Source organism: Buteo buteo, chromosome 18 (assembly GCF_964188355.1).
Source record: "Buteo buteo chromosome 18, bButBut1.hap1.1, whole genome shotgun sequence".
Lineage (NCBI taxonomy): Eukaryota > Metazoa > Chordata > Aves > Accipitriformes > Accipitridae > Buteo > Buteo buteo.
Window position 1 is genome coordinate 29,818,507 of NC_134188.1, and position 23,101 is coordinate 29,841,607.

Consider the following 23,101-nt stretch of genomic DNA (forward strand, 5'->3'; position numbering starts at 1 on the left):
CGTGAGGAGACCGAAGCCGCGGTCACGTGGTGGGCAGGGCCCTAGAGCCGCCGGGCGCCTGGGTCCCCCCGGGGCGGCGGGCTGTGGCCGACAGCACTGCGCCGGGACCCGGAGTGCCGGGACCCGGAGTGCCGGGACCGGTGCCAGCCGATCCTCCCCGGCGTTTCGCACAGCGGGGCCGCGCCGCCAGGCCCGGGCCGCGCTCCGGTCACGGGCCCGGCGGGGAAGGCCCCTTGCCGGAGGCCCGGAGAGGCTGCCCCGGTACGGCACCGGCCGCCTCCCGGCGTGGTCCGGGCCGTGCTGCTCCGCTCTGCCCCGCCCCGATCTTCCCCGTCCCTCTCCCGGCCGCCTCCCAGAGCGTCGCGGAGCCATTTCCGCGGCAGCCCGGGACACAGCAGCCCGGTGGGACGGCCTGGGCGGCAGACGCGGCCGCGGCTGCTGCCCTGGGCCCAGGGTCCATGTAGGGGTCCCGGGCTGGGGGGGGGGGCAGGCGTCCACGTAGGGCTGGTGGTCCCAGGCTGGGGCAGGGGTCCATGTAGGGCTGGGGGTCCCAGGCAGGGGCAGGGGTCCACATAGGGCTGGTGGTCCCAGGCTGGGGCAGGGGTCCTGTGCGGGACTCAGCTGAGGAGCCCAGGCTGGGGGCCAGCTGGGGAGGGGCAAGAGTCCTGCCCAGCACTCCCACCAGGGAGCTGATCTTTGCTGGGGGAAACAGGCCCTGGTAAGGGAGGGATGCTCTGAACAGCAGGGCCTGCACAGAGAGGGCAGGGCTGGAGGTCCCCATTCCGTGAGGCTGGAACCTGGCTCTGAGGGGTGGCTGCTGGGAAGGGACTGGAAGGTCTAAGCCCTCGTTGGGATCTGTTCCTCTGTGCCTACCCCAGGGCTTGGGACAGTGAGCCATATGAGCAGGCTGCAGTCCCAGGGCATGAGCACCCAGGCTGTCCTCTGTGCGCAGAGGCTGACCATCACCAGTGAGTCCAGCAACAGCCAGGAGGCATGGAGTCGGTGGCAAGGGCACATCTGCACACCCTGGGTGTCTAGGTCTGCCGCTGCCTGGCCCTGCTGGCATTCACACCACAGCCACCTGGGGCTGCATGCAGGGACGTGGGGAAGCCGTGGGCACTGGGTGCCTCAGTCAGTCAGGAGCACGGGGGGACAAGGGTACGGGGGAGGCTCGGGACTATAAGCACATGCTCTCGCTCGGTCATGGGAGTGGGCTGCGAGGTGGTGATGGGCCATTCGGCAGGAGTCATGTCCACACCACACCGCCAAGCAAGTAGTACAGCCTGCTGTCCAGCTGGCACTGTCACAGGCAGCCACTTGGCTCCCACAGCTGCTGAGCTGCAGCTCTCAGCTTCCTGTGCTTGTTCTCTCAGATACTCGTTCCCACACTAGGAGCTCTCCTAATTAGGATCACAAAAGTGGTATTATGATACTTGCAGATCTCGGGGTTGTGGAAGGTCCAAGCAATTTTTGCAAGGGAGCTCTGGAAATGGTGCCTCAGTAACCCTTGGAGATTGTCCCCCTGCCCATGAGTCCAAGGGCAGTACTGGAGGGGGTGTGTTTTGGAGGTGGATGGTGAGGCAGAGGGTGCTGTGATCCCATCTGTCCCAGGCCAGTTTGGCTCAGCTAGCCTAGCCCTTGTCCCAGCTCTGGTCACATGCACAGACATGCTGCATACCGTGGCTCCAGCAGTTCCCAGTTGCTTTCCTGCTTCTGCAGAGCAGAGTCCAAGCCAGGAAGAGACGGACAATGGGAAAACCACCTGCCTGGCCCAGGCTGCCATGCCTCCCACGCCAGAGCTGTGCTGTGGCTGTCCGGAGCTGCAGCTGACAGGGGGAGAGAGGCCCCGAGGGTCTCTCTTGTGTCAGTAGCAGCACGAGGCACCACTAAAGAAGTGGGCTGATGCTTAGATTGTTGCAGGGTAGGTGAAGGTCCTTTCCTAGGAAAGGCCAGGGCTGTAGCAGTCCTGCTGTTCACCTTCCTGCTTTTAGCCCTCCTGTACAGGCAGTGCTTTCCAGCTGCACCAAGGGTGCAGCTGAGAGGTGGCGATGCCACTTGCCCAGGCGGGCAGTGTCTGCTGCAGACCTTTAGCCCTGATCCCTTTGGGTGAAGGGAGGCAGCCAGGACACCCACTGGGGCTTAATCAGCATCTTTACTGTTCACAGAACACCACTCAGCATCTCATTGACGCTGGGACCTCAGCCCGCGTTCCTCAGGCTCACCCAAGCACCTGTCTGGCCTCCTAGGTACTTCCCTGCCACCTTGAGGCTAGTTCTTGTGTCCTCCAGGAACCTGCTGCTCCATCCCCACTCCTTGCAGGATGCCAGCACTCCTCTGTGGGTGCTGCCCATAGCATGAACGTCTGTGCGAAGCCTTAGGGCATTTCTGGTCCCTGCAATTAGAAACACATGTCGAGTTTCCATGCATGTGGCGCTGTGTGGTTTGCAGCAGCTGGAGCTGGTTGCCTGCCTGAAGCCGTGCAGTTGCACCCTGCGGGGTGAGGGGGACGAGCAAGGGGAGCTGTGGGGGGGGACACAGTGGCCTGGGAACACAGGGGAAAGGGCTGGGCACGGTGGGTGCAGGGCAGCCATTAGGGGTTGGGGGCCAGGGGACACGGGGCCCAGTGCAGCAGAGAAGGTTTGGAGGGAACAGCCCGCATCCCCTCACACCCAGCCAAGCCCTGTGCCCCCAGCCTCATTGGCAGGAAGAGCTTTCCACTGTGCCACAGGAAGGCTCCTGAACCACAAGGAGGTAGCTGCCCGTCAGGGCTGGGAGACACCCGTCCTGTGTGTGAGGGTAGTGCCGAAGCATGGGTCTGCCCAGCTGGAGGTGGCCCTGGGTGCTGTCCCTTCCCAGGACCTTGTGAGGAAAGAAAGACTGGGAACATGCAGGGAGGTGCGTGGGGCCCTGACGGTACCAGAATGAGCAGCTGCGGGGCACAGTGCAGTCCCTGCACCCAGGCCACATCTGGCTGTTCTAGTCTGCTGCACTGTGCTCCCAGCCATGCAGCCCTTGCTGCTCCCTTGTCCTGCACCTGCACACGCAGCCCTTCCCGTGTCCCAACCCTCACCCTGGCCCACCACCTATGGGGTGGCCCGCCTTCCCGTTCCTGGTTCCTGGCTGCCCCAGACCGCCCAGCCAGCTGCCCCAGCCTGTGTTGGACTGACCCAGCAGCTACAGCTGCAGCCCGGAGGGACTCACCGCTGCTCAGCCTTGAGTCACGTTGGCTGGGGGCCTGGGGTGTGGGCAGTGTGCGCTGCCAGAGAGCTGCAGCCCACCCAGCTGTCCAGCTGGTTACAGCTTTGGGCAGGACTTTAAGTGGGATGAGATTTGCAGGAGATTATTTCCTGGATCTGTCTGGCCAGCAAAGATTAGGTTGCCCTGCCAGAGCTAATTACTCTAACAAGCATCTGCTGCTAGTCTGACTAGCTGGTCTGTGGCAGGCAGGGGACAAGAGAGCCTGAGCATCCAGTGAAGGTGCCAAGGTGTCCTTGGTGGAGCTCCGCTCGCCCCAGGTATGCTTGTTCCTGCAGATGGAGGCAAGTGTGCCCCCTCCTCTGGACAGTTGGGATCACCCGAGGTCAGGCAATGCCAGGGGAGAACAGTAACTTCAAGGTCCTTCCTGATGGCAAAAGTCCCCCTTGGTCTCAGCCACAGAGCAGAGAGCATGCACTGGCATGCACTGGCATTACTGGTGCTACCGGTCAGGGAGCCGGAAGGTGTTAAGTTATGTGATAAAGTAGCACAGAGAAACAGTGGCAGGCAGAGGAACCCCAATAACCCGGTCAGAGAAGGGGACACCCTTCCCCAGCTCTGCCCAGGCTGTCACTGGCTTATGATCAACCCCATGGTCTGAGGGTGGCACCCATCAGAATGAGTGAATGGGAGCTGCTCTCCCCATCATGCCACAGACTGAAGGGGCACTGCCTAGGAGTATGGGATGTTACGAGAGGCAAAACACAGAGCATTTTAGGATTGCATGAGACTTACTATGGCATGTTTAGCAGAGTGTCCTGGTTTCGGCTGGGATAGAGTTAATTTTCTTTCTAGTAGCTGGTATAGCATTGTGTTTTGAGTTCAGTATGAGAATAATGTTGATAACACACTGATGTTTTCAGTTGTTGCTAAGTAGTGTTTATACCAAGTCAAGGATTTTTCAGCTCCTCATGCCCAACAAGCAAGAAGGCTGGAGGGACACAAGAAGTTGGGAGGGGACACAGCTGGGATAGCTGACCCAAACTGGCCAAAGAGATATTCCATACCATGTGACATCACGTCCAGTATATAAACTGGGGGAGTTGGCTGGGGCGAGGGCTGGGCAGATCGCTGCTAGGGAACTAACTGGGCATCGGTCAGTGAGTGGTGAGCAATTGCATAGTGCATAATTTGTTTTGTATATTCCATTTTTTATTATTATTGTCATGTTATTATTATTATTATTATCATCATTATCATTATTTTCTTCCTTTATGTCCTATTAAACTGTCTTTATCTCAAGACACAAGTTCTACTTTTTTTTCTATTCTGTCCCCCATCCCACTGGGTGGGAGGGAGTGAGTGAGTGGCTGTGTGGTGCTTAGTTGCTGGCTGGGGTTAAACCACGACACAGAGGAACTAAAAGGTGAGGAAAGAGGCATCAAGGTGGTTTGGGGAGGAACAAAAAATGGGAAAATGGGATAAAAGTGTCCGGTCACATGTCAATGGATTGATGGTCAGTACATTTGTCTGGCCATGTCCTGCATCCGATGACTGCACAGCCTGTCCTGTCTTCTTCTCAAACTCAATTTCTATTTTCCTGGGTCAGGGGGACTCCATTCTGTGTGCACGTGTGTGTCAGTGTCAGACGCGTGGAGTCAGGTCACAGGGCCAGTGTGCCCATGGTGCCAGCAACTGGAGAGTGAGCATAGGTGTGTAAGTCTGCCATTGCTAGCAAATAGCAATCTGGACAAGGCAGTGAGTAGGTGAAGTGGTGTGGGAGGGAGGGGAGAGACACAGTGTGTGTCTGTGCACATGCGTGTACCCGTGCGTGTGCGTGTGTGTCCACGTGCGTGTGTGTGGCAGGACCACAGGGGAGAAGGCTGCCAGCAGGATCAGGGGAGTCCTAGCCAACTGCCAGAGAGACCATAGGGTATGGAGATCAACTGACAACCACTTGTGTGTCTCTGTATATCTCTGTCTTACACAGCAGTGAGGGAGGAGATCCGAAGGCAAGCTACTAGGTAGACTGATTTTCTAAGCCCACTTACCACAGGGATCCACAGTGTGCCTGTCTATCCGTGTGTTGGTGTCTGTAATGGGTGTGAGGGGGTGGGGGGTGTCTGTAGCAACTGGAGTGGGACTATGGCCTGAGGGACTCGTATGTCCAGGTGTCAGCAACTGGGGAGACTGGGAGTCCGGGGTTACCGACTGGGCAGACTGTGTCTAATCCCAGCTACTGGAGAACTCCACATTGTACATGTATATTCCTGCTAACAGACCTTCGTCAGCCAGCGAGGGAAGCAGGATGAGGTTGTTGGTGCTGTTTGTGTCTGTCCATGTTGTTCTGCATGGCTAGCTGTGTGCGCACATGTAGACATGTCTTGTACACCTGTGCTTGTGTGTGTGTGCGCCTGTCGGGAAAACACGCTCAACCTCACTACTCGTTAGACCTGGGGCTGCAGCACTGTGGCAGCCTCACCTGCCACATTCGGCAGCCTCTCATAGAAGGGACTTGAATGATGTAGTGGTGCCGGTGGCCTGGCCAGGGCCACGTGTGCAGCGATGCCCGGACATGTGCAGCCATGCTATGCACCACAGGAGGAGTCAGAGGCACCCAGGCCAGGCTCACAGTGCAGTGCTCGGGCTCTTGATTTCCTCTGCTGTACAAAAGGCTGAAATAGCTGCACCTCATGTGCTGGCCTGACCCATTGCTAAGGCCAGGAGGTGGGCAGCTGGGACCAGGCAGCAGGGCTGCCTGGAGCTGGCAGCATCTGCCCCAGGGGCCAGAAGCAGCCGCAGCACACATGCCCCAGCTAGTCCCAGCTCTCCCACCCAAGGAGCTGCCCAGAGCCAAGTGGAGGGTGCAGGTCCCCCCTGGGTGCCTGTGGCCCATGGCACGTTGCCGGCAGCCAAGCCACATGCTGAGCCACACTGTGCCTCAGGTCTGTCTCCCACTTGCCAGCCCTGCTGGTGCTTCTCCCCAGCACCCGGCAGGCCCACGGTGCCAGCACAATGCGAGCCCAGAGCAGCAGTGATGATGTCCATCTCTGTACAAACAAGTGTGGTTTATTAAGGCATTTCTTTGAGAAGTTGGCACTTGGGTCCAGGCTGTGCTGGAATGGCCCAGTGTGCAGGCCGATGAGCAGCGCCCAATACATGCAGCTCAGCGAGACACGATACAAAAGGTACAAACAAAGTAGAAAACAGGAATCGTAGTACAACGTGTAAAAATAAATAACTGGAGGCTTGGCTCCTGGCTGGGCTTAGCAGCCCATGGCTGTGTTCCCCCAGACCAAAGTGGGGCTGCCGTGTGTCTGACCCTTCTATGTGGCGTGCAAGGGGGGTGGGGTGAGCTCTTCATGTTCCCCTGTCCCAAACATGCAGGGGGGAGCAGGGCTGCTTGGCCACCCTGCAGGCCTGCGCAGAGCTAAGGGAGCACATGGCACCCTTGGCGTGCTCCCCACAGTGCCCGTGAGCAGGACAGCCCATGCAGGAGAGAAGGGATGAGGGGTGCCCGCCCCAAGAGCCTCCATGGGCTGTCCCTGCGCTGAGTGAGGCAGAACCCATCCTCCCTTCCCAGAGCTGCCTTGGGTCCTCCGTGGTTCCCAGGCAGTGCAGGCATGGCCCTGCAGCCGCCTTGGTGCCACCATCACTGCTGCAGATCCCTGTCCCATGTCACTGCCCTGTGCCCAGGACAGCTCCCAGGGCTGCCGGCACCAGGGACCCACTCACATGTGCATCGTGGGGACCAGGGTGCAGCGCTTGCCCGCAGTGTGGGAACACCCACAGTGCAGGCTAGGCTGGGACCTGCAGCACAAATGGGGATGTTTAGGGCTCAGACCATGACAGATGCGGCTGCAGTGGCAGATGGTTCTTAGTGGGAAATGGGGGGGAGTGGGCAAAAGTGATGGGTTTTCACTGCTGTGATAAAACATTTGGGGCTGGGGTTGCAGCCATGGTGCCGACATGCTTCGGGCTGAGGCTACAGAGTGGGTCTAGGAAAAGTGTGATAGGAAGGAAACTCCCCCAGACCCCCTTCTCAGATGGCTGGGCTTCCTCCCTGACACCACAAACATGCTCACACCCAGTGTGACTGTATTTGGGGCTGCCGCAAGTGCTCCACATGCCCTGTTCCCGGCCCTCCCTCTGCACCCATGCCTGTGTGTGGATCACAGCGACCGTGAGCATCCAGGGCTGCAGTGGCAGGCCCTAGGACTGCACTCCCAGGGCACAGGGCCACGCAATGCGTGCCTGCTCCACTGTGAGCAGCCGTGGGCTGTGGGGTGAGCACTGGGTGGGGGGCTGACCCCAGTGTGAGCATGACACCAGCCGCAAGGCCAGCTCTGTGAGTGGTGCTGGAGTGAGGATGGGGACCTGCCCCATTGAAGTGTGGCTCTATACCACGCTCAGAACATGGCATGAAGGAGTGGTGCAGAGCAGCCCCTGCACAGAGGGCTGGGGCCTCGGAGCTGGGAGTCTGGCACCTACCCATATTTTGGAGGTGTCCCTGGTGGCCCAGACTGTCCTGGTGAGCATGTCACACTGCAGGGCCCTGGGGGAGGCCAGCTGCCCAGTTTCCCACCCAGTGGCTGTAAGGTAACATGCTGGCTGCCACCATGCCAGCTTCAGGCCATGTGGCTTTTTGGGGTACCCCCTCCCACCTGCTCCCCTGCAGCTGCAGGCTGGCCACCAGGCCTGGAGCAGATGGAGTGGGAGGAGGTCACTGGCTTGTGTTGCTGAGTGGCCACATTGCTGCCTTTCCTGGGGCCAGGCTGTCTCGGGGTCAGCTCTGCTGCAGCTCTCATGCTGCTGCTCCTGCCAGCCCCACCGCACAGCCTACCTGGTGCCTGGGCACTGTCCATGTCTGGTACCCCAGCCAACCCACAGCCCAGAGAGGTACCTGGCCCCAGGAGCATCTTCTCCAGGAATGGGGCTCCCATGCTGAGCAGGGCACCCACCTCCCAGCCCAGGCTGTGAGGAACAGGGCTCTCCAGCAGCTCTGGGAAGGAGATCCCTTAAAAGGGTCACATGCAGTGGTGGCAGGTGGAAGGGCTTGACACACCCCAAAGGATCTCCTTTCCGCCCACCAGCCACGGATAGGCAAGCAGAAAGTGGGCACTGCCTTCTCCTCCCACTCCAGCTTCACCTGGGATGGGTTGCCCCTCACTATCAGGAAGCAGGTTCAGCCATCCCCATCCCCACAGGCAGCATAGGCAGGCCTGCAGGCTGCTGTGGCTGCGCCTGCTGAGCAGTGCATCCCTGCCCTGGGAACATTCCTCCCCAGCCCTGCGACCTCCTGTGGAGAAGGGGCCAGCGGGGATGGCTCAGCGTCCTGCTGCACCCAGGCTGCTGTGTGGCTTGGGCAAGTGCCAAGTGGCTGGGGAAGGGCAGGGTCTGCAATCTGCAGCACCCCGGCACAGCAGGGCAGAGAGCACCCATCTTCTCCCAGCCTCTCTCAGAGCACAGAGTACCATGAAGCACCATCCTGCCAGGCGCTGATCTGAGACACCATGAGCAGTATAAGGAGCCATCGCCCTGGGGTGCTGGCACTAGGATCAGCAGTCCATAGGGCATCAAAAACAGCACTGAGTCTGCCAGACCGCAGGGAGTGACAGGAGGCAACGGCCCCAAAGGACACGGGAACCCACAGCCCATGGGGGCCCCAGGCCAGGCAAGGTGCTGGGAGAGCAGGATTAGCATCCACGCAGAGCAGCCATGGGCTTGGCCCCACTCCTGACCCCATGGCTGTGGGGTGGGGTGGAGGAGTCCATGGGCCCAGGTCTAAATCCTGAGCTCGGCCTCCTCGGGGGGCTCCAGAGAGTGCTCGGCACTGATAGCGGAGGCAGAAGGCCCCTGTGAGATTCCAAAGGGCGAGACCACAGGGGAGCGGGCAGCCAGCGGGGACAGCGAGGGGGAGAAGCTGGGCGACATGGCAGAGGACGAGATGGAGCCCTCATGGCTGATGGGCGAGCGGCGCAGGGAGGATGGGTGTGGGAAGGTCCTGCCCGGCGGCGGCTTGGGGGGCACAGACTTGGCACCTGGGTGGGCCACTGAGGTGATGAGGGGTGGGGGGTCGATGCGGGGCTTGGGCTCTGCCTTGGGCTTGGTCGGGAAGGGCTTGCGCAGGGAGCTCTCATCCTTGAGGCGGGCAATCTCTGTGAAGACACTGGCCAGCGGCTGGAACTGGGGGCACCAGTTCAGCAGGTAATCCCAGTTGTAGCTGCCACGGAGCTCCTCGTCGCTGGCCACGATGGCAGTGAGCGAGCCCTCCACGGAGGGCTTGCCATCCTCCGGGAAGGCATAGTCCTGAGGCTGTGAGGAGACGCTGAGGCCACAGCGCACGCCGAGGAAGGCGCTGCCTCCTCCATCCTCGCGGTACAGCTGCGGGGGCGGCCCTGGCAGCAGCAGCCCGGAGCCCTTCTTGCTCTTGAACCACTGGGCACTCTCCAGGGCAGCCGGCTCGCAGGAGATGTCAGAGAGCTGGTCGGCATCTTGCTGGATGCCAGAGTCAGGGCCACGGGCAGAGATGTGCTCCTGCATGGAGGCCGTGATGCTGGCCACGCGAGGGTACTCGTTGATCATCCGGATCTCATCGTCCTCAGCAGCTTCGGCGGAGCCTCGGCCGCTGGAGTGTGAGGGGTCCAGCGAGCCGCCCCGCGTGTAAGGCCCTGCCGGCTCACCCCCGTACCCCGGAAGGGCCTGGTGGTAAATGTGCTCACCCCCGGGAAGCGCCGGCTCCTCGCGGCCAAGCTTCTGCAGGGAGCCACTCTGCATGCGGCCCAGCGGGCCGTCCCCCTCTGGCTTCTCACGGCCCCGGCGGTGACGAGAGCGGACCAGTGCCAGCACAATGGCCACAGCGGCCAGCACCACCACAACCCCCAGTGAGGCAGCCACGGCCACCAGCAGCAGGTTGAGATCTGGAGCGAGGCCAAAGGAGGTGTGGGTGACGTCGATGGTGACCTGCGCAGAGGCCGAGCGGGAGGCGGGCAGGGGGCTGCGCGCCTGCACCTCCAGGCTCATCTCGCGTGGCTCTCGCTTGGCACGCCCGGCCCCGGCCTGGGGCTGGCTGTCCACACGCAGGTAGATGGTGCCTGTGGTTTGGTTGATGGCAAAGTACGGCGAGGGCTTTGCCAGGGAGTACAGTATGACGCCGTCGGCCCCCTCATCCTCGTCTGTTGCCAGCACCCGCCCGATGCTCTGCCCTTTGTGGGCGCCCTCAGGGACCTCGAAGTTGAAGGAGGGACTCAGGAATATGGGATCATATTCATCCTCCCCTGTCACCAGCACCCGCACGGTCACCGTGGCAGAGGCGTTGCCAGCATCAGTGGCCCTGACTAGGAGTTGGAAGGCTTTGGTTCGTTCATAGTCAAACGTAAGTCGGGAGCGCAGCTCCCCAGAGCTGCTGTTGATGGCGAAGGCATCCCGGCCCTCTGCCATGCCGGGCTCACCCACTGGCTGCTCCAGCACTGCGTACCGCAGTTCCCCGAAGACACCGGTGTCTGCGTCGACGGCACGCAGCGTGGTGACCAGTGTGCCAGGAGGCAGGTTCTCCCGCATGCTGGCACTCAGCACCTCCACCGGGAAGTACGGCTTGTTATCATTGACGTCTTTCACCTCGATGGCTACAGGTACCAGTGCAAAGTGCCCACCTGGCACGTCCGTGGCCTGCACCACAAGTGCGTGCAGTGCCTGGGCCTCCCGGTCCAGGGGCCGTGCCAGGCACAGGGCTCCCGTGCTCTCGTGAAGTTGGAAAAGCCCATGCTGGTCACCTGAACTGATGGTGTAGTGAACATGGCCACGGGGCCCCGAGTCAGCATCGTGGGCCACCACGCGCAGCAGCTCTGTGCCGGGTGGTGCGCTCTCACTCACCGCTGTGCGGTACTCAGCTCGGGTGAACACAGGTGGGTTGTCGTTGACATCCCGCACGGTGATGAGCACAGGCACTGTGGTGCTGCGCTGCGGCAGGCCCCGGTCCGAGGCTGCCACAGTGAGGTTGTAGACTGGGATGGCCTCAAAGTCCAAGGGCTCCACAAGCACCAAGGCACCCTGAGTGCGGAGATGCCCCCCTGCCCAGGCCACCCGGCTCTCCACCTGGAAGGCATTGCCGCCATTGCCACTGACGATGGTGTAGTCGAAGCCAGCATTCTCCCGGGAGAGGTCAGCATCACCTGCCTCTAGCGTCAGCACGGTGGTTCCTGGGCGCAGGTCCTCGGGGACACTGGCATTGTAGCGTGGCACCTGGAAGCTGGGGCTGTGGTCATTCACATCTAGCACCTGGAGCTGCACTGTGGCCCAGGATGAGAGGCTGGGAGAGCCACAATCACGGGCCTCCACCACCAGGTCCAGGGTGGGCTGGCTGGCATCAAATTCCACCCGCCGGATGGTGAAGAGGGTCCCTGTGAGGGCACAAAGCCAGAGTCAGCATGGGGCCAGCAGGGAGCTGGGAAGGGTGTTAGGGTTATTGGCTGGAGGAACAGGCATCTGGGATGCTGTGGTGGGAGTGCTCGATGGACACACCACCATGTCTGCCTCACTGGCCAACCCAGACTGTGACCTGGTGAGGGGCTGAGCCTGGGCCAGCATGGGGGCACCTCCCTCTGCAGGCACTGTCAGAGCAACCCACAAGATGGGCCCCACACAGCAGCCAGCACCACGCACCATTGCTGGGGTCGATGGCGATGTCAGGGCTGGGCACGGCGAGGTGGAAGGTGACATCCCCATTGCTCCCTGAGTCTGGGTCGGTTGCGCTCACGGTAAGAATGATGCTGCCTGCAGGCGTGTGCTCTGGCAACGTCACCTGGAAGAGGAGGAAGCCCCAGTCAGCGCCAGGTACCCCATGTAGTCTCCCCAGCCAGCCAGCAGGGCTGGGAGAAGGTCTGGGGCTGGTCAGGGCAGTGATAGCCAAGGTGGCCCAGCTCATGGCTGGCACACTGAGGGGGCCCGTCCCACCTGCACAGCACCTAGCCTTGTTAGTGTGACTCCCAACCAGCTTCAGCATCGAGTTCCTGATCCTTTTCTCTACTTTGCTCTGCTACTCTGAGAGATGATACTTTCTCCACAGAAGGTATTTTATACAAATCAAAACAGCTCTTGTCTTTTTGGTGTGCCAAACAGCACATACAGACAGTTCCATTGGTCTGTGCTCTCACAACCTTCAAGCATTTCTGTAGCTTCCCAGCTTCTCACACCTCTGCTCCAGAGATGCAGCACACTGCAAAAGTCAGCTTTCATCCAGTGACCTGCCTGTGGGGCCTCAGCACAGGTCTCACCAGAAACACTCGTCCAGGTTGTGACCCATCTCCCACCACTTCTGGCCTTCCCACTGTTCCCACCTATTCCAGCATGAACCGTCTGCATGCAGCTGTGCAAGCCCGCAGCTGCTGATCCCAGTGCTATGTGCCTGGTTTCAGTCTCCTGTCCATGCCACGGTGACAGCACAACGGGTGTCAGGATGCGGATGGGAGCCCAGGAAGAGAGGGGCCAGGATGGGCTCAGACCCATCCTCAAGGGGATCTCTGTGCCTTGTAAGGCCAGGTGAGCCAGGCAGGAGCAGCAGAGGGGCTTGTGCAGGATGGTCCACACTGCCTGGCACACCTGTGTGCACAGTACCTGATAGAAGCCCTGGCTGAAAGTCGGTGCGTTGTCATTCACATCCTCCACAACGACAGTGAGGTTGGCCTCGGTCTCATGGCGGGTGTCAGAGGCACGCAAGGTGACGGTGTAGTGGCTGCGCTGTTCATAGTCCAGTGGCCCTGTCAGGGCAATGCGTCCCCCATACCGCAGCACACTGAATGTGCCCACGGCATCACCATCCAGCATGAGCGCGTAGGAGAGCGCGGGGCCTGAGTCCACATCATTCCCGGTCAGCTGGGCTATCTGGGTGCCCAGCAGCGTGTCTGTGGAGAGGCAAGGCATGAGCAAGCAGCTCCACCACCTTGGAGAAGACCTGGCTCATGTGGTGGGAGACCAGCTCAGTCCAGAGCCTGAGCACTGGGGACAAGGGGGAGATGCTATGGGTGAAGGGGAAGGTCTTGGGAGCCAGGCAGGGCAGGTCAAGGCTGGCACAGGCACAGAGCACACAGGCCGAGGACAGAGAGCAGGCAGGGCAGGTGTGTGCAGCCAGAGCCCCTACAGTGTGGGCAGGGTCCAGGGATGAGTTGGGAATTCAGCTGGTTCCCTCAGGACACAGCTGCAGCATAGGGGCTGTACAACCCCCAGCCCCAGGCCATCACATACAGGGCAATGCCGAAGAGCTCAGGGGGAGCTCAGCCAGCGGGTCAGCACAAGCCAGCCCTTGGCAAGGGAATGGACAGGCCTCTATGGGGGCTTCTCCCGACCCACAGGTGTCCATCGCGCCTCAGCTTTTGCCATCAGTGACGCATTACCTCATGGGGCTGAGCTGCACTTACTCTCTGGAACCCGCACCTCCCAGGGAAACGGGATGGTGGGGCTATTGTCATTGATGTCCATCACCACGACGGTCAGCGTGGCAGAGCCCACAAGAGGCGGAGTCCCTCTGTCCATTGCCGTTACCACCAAACTGTGGGCAAGCACAAGGGCACAGCACAAGGTTCACAGATGCGTGGCCATATGTGTGAGGGAGCAATGCATGCATGCACAGCATCTGGAACATGTCAGGGGAGTACTGCATGTGTGCACAGGCTTGGAGTGTGTACATGTGGTAGTGGAACTGTGCACAGCATCTGGAGTGTCTGGGGCAATGGATATGTGCAGAGCGTCTGGAATGCATGTGTGGGGCAGTGGATGTGTGTACATCCACAGTATGGTGGGGCAGGGCAGCAGATGGATGCATATTTGAGGTGCGTGTTTGGAGGGCAATGGGTTTGTGTCCAGCACCTGGAACATATGAGCAGGCAGCGAATCTGGGCACAAGTGTTTGGAGCATGTGGTGGGCAGTGTATTCATGCACAGCCCTGGCATGGGCACGTGGGACAAAAGATGCATGCATGATTGGAGGCTTTTGCAAGGGGAGGTAGTGGATGCACCTGTAGCATTTTCAGTCTATGCAAGGGGCCGGAGTCTGGAATGTGTGTGGGAGATGATGCAGGCAGAGCATGTTGTGGGGTGCAGGGAGAAAGGCATTTGGAGCAATCTGGGTGTTGGGGAATGCACGGAGCCTCTTTGAGGAATGGTGATGAGTATGTGAACGGAATGAATGCTCTAGGCCTCCCCATGCCTGGCATGAGGGGAGAGAGACATGTAGCCATTGGAGCATATGGGGGAGTGAACATAGCCTGTGTGGGGTGGCAGAAGTTGTTCTTTGCATCTGAACGACGCATGTGTAAAAGGGCAGGGGAAGTCTTAAATTCATTGTGTGTAGTGTTTGCCGTTATCTTATGTAGCTAGACTGGCTGGATGATGTCTAGAGTGTGTGCACATGGTGAGGGGCCCAGAGCACCTGCACTGAATGCAGGAGGGCTTGCAAGAGGGTTCGGGGCAGTGCATAGCGTGTGTGGCAGGGCAGAAGGGTGCAATGCATGGGAGTGGGAAGGGACTGCGCATATGTGGTCTGGATTAAGTGGGCATGAAAGGGAATGGATGCAACCACTGAAGAGTCCACTGCCCCCCCTGCCAATCTTCTCAGATTTGCAGAGACCAGGCTGAACAGAGCACTGGCTCATCTCATGGCCATCTGTCATGCCTTCAACACCATTTGCTCCCCATATTAACACTAAGCCTAAGTTCCTGCTGTTTGGCAAAAACATTTTACAGACAGGGCTGAGACAGCTTTGGGTGGCATGAAGTAGCAGAGTATCCTCCGCAGCCTTGGGGATGCTGCTCCACAGCTATGCCCCCCTCATATCTGAGGCACAAGTTAGTCTGTCTCCACTCACCGGGTCTGGGACCAGATCTCCCTGTCCAGGATGGCAGCAGTAGTGATAGTGCCAGTCTGAGGGTCGATGTGGTACAAGCCTGTCATTGGCAGGGACTGGTTGATGGCATAAGTCACCTGCCCATTTGCTCCCTGATCCAGATCATCTGCCAGGACCTGCAAAGCCACAGGAGAGATTCAGTAGTGCAGTTGTGGAGCCCTGCAAACCACAAACCTCCAAGACTAGACCTATCCATAGGTGCCAGACCCAGGCCCATGGCACAGGCCCCCAGCCCCTCACCCCAGCAGAGAGGCAGGCCAGGGTTCCAGATGCCCCTGTTTGTGCCTGCAGTGATACCTGGATGACTGGTGAGTCATAGCTCTGTGACTCCCAGATGAACGCCACGTAGTTCTGCAGCTGGAAGCGTGGCAAGTTGTCATTCACATCTTGCAGGTTAAGGTTTATGGCCATAAAGCTGAAGGAAGCTGCTGTCTCTGCCTGGACCACAAGGCGCAGCCGGGGGCTGGCCTCAAAATCCAGGCTGCTGGAGTCCTGAACTGAGATGGCACCTGGGAGCAGGAAAACAGCAGGATGGGGTGAGTGAAGAACCAGCACATCTATCCCTCATCTTCTCTTTTGTTCCCTTACACTCAGTCCATCCCTCTGCTCATCCATCCATTCTCAAATAGACCAAACAAACACACTGAGCTCTTCTGAGCCCTCTCCAAACTGACAGCCTTCTTAGTCCCAGTGAGCTGCCCTGGGTGATAAATCCTGCACCTTGCGCAGGACAGACAGCTTCTGTTTACATTAAAGCATGCAATAGTCCTCCCATTATCAAGACACCATCTGAGGCATGGCCAGTTTGAAAAAGAACTGCTCCATGTCAAGCCCCATACTGCTCCACAAGCTCATCAAACTCCAAGCCAAACTCACCAAACTGCATCTGTTAGTCTAGGTCAAATCCTTACAAAGACACTGTAGGAGCTGCCAGCAGTTCTTCTGCGAGGGGTCTGAGGACAGACATCCATTCTTGTCCTCCTGAGCCACTGTGCACCTGGGCTTTTGTAGTGACAAGGTATTGCTGTCCCACACAAGAAGGTGGAGGGCATCCAAAAAGACATACTGACCGGCAGCATTCCTACAGGCATGCGTTCAAATGTAATGAGGAAGAACTGTGCTCCTGTTGCTGAATTCCTGCCTTGGGGAGTCCTGCGGAGCCTCACTCTCTCTGCAGCCTGTTTCAGCATCTACATGCAACCACCAGGTGAACTGGTCAGGTGATAGGGATGCCGTATCAGGCATCTAGAACAGCTATGTGGCCTTGGACAAACTTAGCTTCTGTGTAAGAGCTCTGCTGCCAGCTTTGCATGATAAACTGAGTTCCAATGCACACAGCTGAAATCAGGCTGTATGTCCGAATGGAAAACACAGAACACAGCTACCAGCATGGTGGCCTGGTTTGGAGAATGGCTGCGTCCTCAGCTCCTGCAACCCAAGGGTTGGGAGCCAGCTGCGCTTCCTTGTCCTTCCAGCACCATTTGGCTGCCAGAGCAGGCCCTGCCTCCAAGGCTGGCTTGGCCCAGAGAAAATAAAAGGAAAGCAGTCAGCAGCAGTCTGCCTTCTGAAGGGTTGTTCCTGCCTGGGACAGAAGCAGCAGAGCCTAAGGTGCCACAGTATGGGGCTGAGTATGCTCCTGTGACATGCCCCGGCTCTGCTCTTGTCCAAAGCAGGCACTTCAGTATGCTCACCAATGCAAAGCTCTGACACACCTCCTGTGGAGATCACCTCTGGTCCTCCCTGGTGAGGACATAAGCCTGGGGATGGCTGAGGACAGTCATGGACTGGTGCCCATGTACTGGCCCATTGTCAAAGCAGAGCTGAAGGACAGGGGCCCAGTGTAGCACTGCTGGGCAGCTGGCACAGGGCAGGAGAGCAGCACTACGCCAGCCTCCCTTGGCCTCCTTCACCGTGGTGCTCCAGCACCCCGCATCTGGTTGCGGCATACAGCCCCTTGCCCTGGGAGAAAGCAGGGCAGCCCTTACAGACAAACCAGACTCAAGGAGGGACATGTTTTAAGGGAAAAATCCTGTATTCTGGGCACTTTGCCTGAGGGAAATGTTTCCTCATTGAGATGAAGTGGTATTGCCACAGCAACCAAGGTGCAACTGAGGTGCAGCCAGGACATGTCCAGGGTATTCTGAGAACCACTGGCACACACGGTTTGAGCAGAGGCAAGATGAAGGGATGCAAAGGGACAGTGATCACAAGGGGTGGATGTGATTCTGTGACCCCATCAGGCCTTGCTGCTGCACAGCATGGCAGCTTGCCATGCAGACCAGTGTCACAGCCACACATGGTGTAGCAGAGCTCTGCTTATACTACCTAGGACAGCAGGGAGACAGGACCTCTCTGCATGACTGACCTCACAGGTCTCAGCCTCCCACAGTGGGGAGCACGGTCCTTGTGTGTAGGGTCTGGCTGCAGACCTGGGTAGAAAAGCACAGAGGAGAAGGGCTCTGTGAGGTCTATTCCAGCTGAGTTGTTGGCACAGGGGTTCAGTTGTAAGCTGGTGCAGTGGTGCTGTGCTGCACCAGGCCTGCTCGGGGCAGACCACTGGGCAGATCTGAGCAGTTGCTGTTCTCACACAGCTTGGCTCTGAACTGGACAGACAGGACAAGGCACAGTTCTGGCAGCCCCATGGGCAGCCTGGGAGTCACTTGGGCTTGTTTTCACCTGCAGGCTATAATGACAGCCATGTAGGCTTTGGCTGAGAGACCTGGATACACATAGGAGCATGGTGACTGCTGGCTCAGAGACCTGGGTGCTGGCTCAGGGACCAGACAGAATTGGCCAGGGTGCCACCCTGTCAGCCCTGCCTTCATGGACATAGCAGCTTTGGCCCAGCTCCATAGCTATCAAATGCTCACTCCTGAATGGCAGCTTCAGACAGACACAATCCTATGGCAGTGTGTGAAGCCTGCTCCTTCACAGGCAGGAGTCCCTGGGACTGAGAGCATGCAGAATAGCCCTGGGCACAACAGCTCTCCACAGTCGAAGACCTCTGTAAGCCTGATTGGGACTTTAGTACACCTGCCCATTGACTCTGGGTTTCAGGAACTGCAGACTACCAACTCCTGAGCTCAGTTTGGGGTTGGGGGTTACTCTGTTTGGGTGCTGGCATGCACCAGATGACAGAGGAATTGCTGTCAGGCTGTGCACGTAGCTTTGTTGCAAGGTGGCATCAGGCCCTGTGGGACAGCCGGGGTGCAGGCAGTCCTGCAGGGGCAGCTCAGCATGGTGCTGGCTGGCTGCCATGATGCAAGGCTGCAGCAGGAAACTTGCAGCTCAGGCTCCTCAGGACTCAGTGGGGCCATCCGCTAATGGGGGTTCGGACCCCCTTCATGAGAAAATGTGCTGGTCTGGCCTCCCCACAGTGCTCTCAGTGCCCATGCTGTAGCTTTCTTGCAGCAGAAGCACAGTGCAGTGAGTGGCTCGCAGTGACACCAGTGTGCTGAGGAGTCTGTATGGCAGCTGAGGGGATGCGTGGTGACAGTGGGCTGCCATGGGCACTGTGATTTCAGATGGGTACTTGTGCATGGCTGAGCATTTCCCACCATGCCCACGGGTGACTTGCAGTGGCCAGTACTTAATCATGGTGCCAACGCATTGCCATACCATGGGTGGCTCACAAGGACCTGCACAGTGGCCATGGGCTGCAGAGGGCACAAGCACGGTGTCAGAAAATCTCTGTCAGCCTGGGATCCTGTCCCAAACCCAACCATTTAGGAGGCACAAGAGAATGGGGTTTTAACAAGAAGTTCCAGCTTGATGTCTGGGCTCCAAGGACTGACTTTCTCATATCATAGAATAGTTTGAGTTGGAAGGGACCTTTAAGGGTCATCTAGTCCAACCCTCCCGCGCAAGGAGCAGGGACATTTTCAACTAGATCAGGTTGCTCAGAGCCCCATCCAACCTGACCTTGAATGTGTCCAGGGACGGGGCATCCACAACGTCTCTGGGCAACCTGCTCCAGTGCCTCACCACCCTCATACTGAAGAATTTCTTCCTTATATCTAATCTAAATCTACCCTCTTTCAGTTTAAAACCATTACTCCTTGTCCTACTACAGGCCCTGCTAAAAAGTCTGTCCTCATCTTTCTTACAAGCCCCCTTTAAGTACTGAAAGGCCGCAATAAGGTCTCCCTGGAGCCTTCTCTTCTCCAGGCTGAACAACCCCCCAATCTCTCAGCCTGTCCTCACAGGAGAGGCGTTCCAGCCCTCTGACTGTTTTCATGGCCCTCCTCTGGACCCACTCCAACACGTCCATGTCTTTCCTGTGCTGAGGACTCCAGAGCTGAATGCAGTACTCCAGGGGGGGTCTCATGAGAGCAGAGTAGAGGGGCAGAATCACCTCCCTCGACCTGCTGGCCACACTTTTTTTGATGCAGCCCAGGATGTGGTTGGCTTTCTGGGCTGCGAGCACCCATTGCTGGGTCATGTCCAGCTTTTCATCCACCAATATCCCCAAGTCCTTCTCCACAGGGCTGCTCTCAATCCCTTCATCCCCCAGCCTGTATTAATACCGGGGGTTGTGATATCCCAGTCTCTTCCAAACTACAGGGCAAGCACTAACTTCACAGCAAGGCACCCCTCACCGTACACTCAGCCAGGCTTTCTCTGATGCCAAGGGATGTGTGGCCCTTCAAAGGCTGCCCTTTCAAGCATGCAGTGCAAACAATGCCAGCTTGCTCAGTGTCACTGGGCAGTCTGCAACCTGCCTCGCTGCTCTGCCTGGGTTATCAGCCACCCACAAGCACCACTGATATGTTCTGCACCTGCTGACTGCTCAAGAAAGAGTTTGGTGCAGAGGGAGGGCTCCGGGCTCCCTTAGAATCCTCACTGGACAGTGAGTGGTTCCCCATTTATTGTCACCTTTGGGACTGCACAGAGACAACCATGAATCCACAGCAGTGCTGCAGTCACAGCAGCTACATGCACACTAGAGAATAAAGTGCGGCAGTCCAGGTGCCTGGCTCCAAGGCCCCAATATAGGCTGTGTCATTTGGCTGGATTTGCCATCTAAGGCAGGGGCTGCACCCAGATTGCATCTTAGTGATGGTCCTGGACTCTGCTAACTCCTGAACTGGGCCTAGGAGTTTTTGGGGAAAGGTCCAGTTAGGAGGAACCAAAATTGTGCTGGGAGCTGTGCTAAAAACCTCTGGACAATGACAGGTTAGTGTCCATGTCCAAATACTAACATATTTAATTTACTGGTATAGAGGTGTAGGCTGTGTTCCCGTGCCTTCAGGATGGCTCTGAGCCTTGTGATAGCTGAGCAGGCATTGGCAGAGCACAGGTAGCCTCCCACTTCCTGCTTCCCCAGGTGCTCTTGGTGCTGTACCTGAACTGGGCTGGATAAGGAAAGTATTCTTCTCGTTGCCGCTGACGATGCTGTACGTGATGCGCCCAGAAGAGCCCCCCGTGTGCATAGCTTGGATGCTTGCCACAGCAGTGCCTGGAAGTGAATGAAATAGTGTGAAGGGACAGCAGAGTCTCGGGGCAGGTGGCAGAGAGCATCAGGGTGGTGTGTTCTCACCATGACCCCTGGAGACCTTCCAGGAGCAACTAGGCACCTGTGACTGCCTACAATGATCTGAACACCCTGAGGCAAACCCATGGGGATTACCACCCTGAACAGCCTGGGCACCAGTCAGACCCTGCAGTCCCTTGGGTCTATCCAAAGCATAATGGGACTTCCCAAGACCCTGCAGTGCTCCCTGGTTTGAGTTTCCCACAGCTTTGTCAGCCCAGCACCCACTTCGCCTCCTGTCCCATTTCATCCCAGCACTTGCTGGTCACTTTGCCAAGCTGATACCTGGAGCAGCATTTTCTGGCAGGGCCACATCACTGGTGCTCCGGGGGAAGCGCAGCCCCCGGTAGGGCTCTTCCTGCAAATGGATCACCACCACACCGGTAGAGGAGAGTGCCGGTTGCCCCAGGTCTGTGGCCAGGATGAAGAGCGTCCGCTGGCGTTGGCTGAGTGAGCCCAGGGGCTGCAGCAGTTGGATATCCCCTGTGTAGGAGTTGATTGCGAAGGCAGAGTTGGGGGTGGCAAGGCGATACAGGATGGAGGCATTGGCACCTGCATCCCTGTCCTCTGCCCTCATGGTGGCCACGACCTGCTTGAGTGATGTGTGGCGGGACAAGTTGACAGTGAGGGGGCTGTGCAGGAACGTGGGGGCATGGTCATTGACATCTCGCACCGTGACCGTGACACGCACAGCTGCACTCTTGGGCTCCCATGGTGCTGAGTCCACAGCCTTGGCCAGGAAGCTGTAACTGGTGTGGCGTTCCCGGTCCAGCGCCTGGGCACTTCTGATGTGCCCACTCTGCGGCTCGACCTGGAACATGCCAAGTGACTCATTGCCCAGGTAGTAAGAGACCTGCCCATTGGTGCCCTCATCAGGGTCCTCAGCCACCAGCTGCAGCACCAGGGCACCAACAGGCAAGTCCTCTGGCACCTCCACCACATAGGTGGCTTGAGCAAAACCAGGCGCGTTGTCATTTAAGTCCAACACCCGCACGTTCACTGACATGGTGGCACTGCGCGGAGGGGTGCCGTGGTCTTGCACCACCACTGTGAGGCTGTAGGAAGCAACTTGCTCCCGGTCAAGGGCACGTGCAGTGGAGAGGACACCGGAGACTGGGTCTAGGCTGAAATCCTGCCCAGGGTCTCCATCTGGAAAAGAAGAAAGGGAATAAAAAGACAGCATGACTATAACTTGTACGAGGAAGGACCTGCCCTGTGCTGCCCAGAGAAGACAGCATGAAGTCCATCCCATTGTGGCCCAGCAGTGAGGGTAGAGTGAGCTGTTTTCTGTAAGGGCCCAGTGGGATTGAACCTCCTTGGTCCAGGTCTGTGTGTGTGCGTGTAAGAACTGGCTCCAAGAGCTTACAGGCCAGTGCTGCTGCCACAGGGAGCCCCCAGATAACGCATGACATGATAACAGCAGAGAGATCTCACTTAGCAACCTGTAAATTCAACAGATCAGAGCAGCCAAGAGAGGTATGGAACTAGTCCAAGCCTGGGGAACCAGACAAGACCATGGGGAATGAGGAAGTGCAGCCTGTCCAGATCTTGGGGTGCTCTTTACTGGGGGCAGAGAAACTAGAGGGCTGAGAGGTGGCAGCAGCTACATGTGGTTTGAAGCAGGAGAGAACTGAAGTGGAACAGGAACTGCCACAGCTGATGCTTCCCAGAGCCACCGGCAACCCAGGGTGAACAGCCCTTACCTACTGCCAAGAAAGAAGCTATAGAGCTCCCTGTGCACCTCACCTGCCACGTGGTATTCCAAGCGCCCATTCTCGCCTCCATCAGGATCGGTGGCCCGCAGGGTGTAGAGTGCCACACGGCTTTGATTCTCAGGGACCTCCACAGAGCAGGACTCACTCTCTAGGTATGGTGCATGGTCATTCTCATCCCCTACTGTTATCCGCACAGTTGCCTTGGAGAGGTTGGGGGGAAGGCCACCATCCCGTGCATAGACTGCAGGAACACAGCAAGAGCACTGCAGGCTACCCTGCTGACTGGGAGCTACTATCAAGGCCATCATATGCAAATGTACAATCACAAGGGCAGCCAGGCATGGGATCACTGGCCCTGCATGCTCAAACCACCCAACAACCCTGCATGCCCCACAAACCCCCATCACTTCCCATGGCCTGCCCTCCCTGCAATACTGCCCTACCCCAGCAGTGGTAGCAGTGCGCCTGCTGCACCCCTCTCATGCGCCAGCACAGCCCTACCCATCAGCACGTGTTGCTCCTGCTCCTCGCGGTCCAGGGCACGTGTGGTGACAATAAGCCCTGTCTGTGGGTGGATGGAGAACGGTCCACCAGAGAGACCCCCATAGGACACCTGCCCATTGGCACCTGCAGGGAGGAACATGGTTTAAGGGCAGCCCAGAAGCAACCCCAGAAGCCTCTCATTTGGCTCACAGCCCTGCACCTCCCTCCTCCCAGGCTTTCAACCCAGGGGTCACACAGGCTGCAAGAGAGGATGATCT

The 23,101-nt window shown here is 58.4% G+C and overlaps 1 protein-coding gene across 1 annotated transcript in view; it reads right to left on the reverse strand.

Annotated features, from left to right (window-relative positions):
- Positions 1-6,199: 6,199 nt before the first annotated feature.
- DCHS1 (dachsous cadherin-related 1) overlaps positions 6,200-23,101 on the reverse strand; it is a 54,269-nt gene continuing 37,367 nt past the window's right edge. The window contains exons 12-21 of the mRNA XM_075050399.1: positions 22,842-22,967; positions 22,372-22,581; positions 20,911-21,774; positions 20,437-20,550; positions 15,390-15,601; positions 15,054-15,208; positions 13,608-13,738; positions 12,808-13,094; positions 11,857-11,995; positions 6,200-11,594 (exon numbers count right to left, since the gene is read on the reverse strand). Coding sequence (XP_074906500.1) covers positions 8,980-11,594; positions 11,857-11,995; positions 12,808-13,094; positions 13,608-13,738; positions 15,054-15,208; positions 15,390-15,601; positions 20,437-20,550; positions 20,911-21,774; positions 22,372-22,581; positions 22,842-22,967 — 4,853 coding nt within the window. The 3' untranslated portion in view covers positions 6,200-8,979. The remainder of the gene's footprint in view (positions 11,595-11,856; positions 11,996-12,807; positions 13,095-13,607; positions 13,739-15,053; positions 15,209-15,389; positions 15,602-20,436; positions 20,551-20,910; positions 21,775-22,371; positions 22,582-22,841; positions 22,968-23,101) is intronic.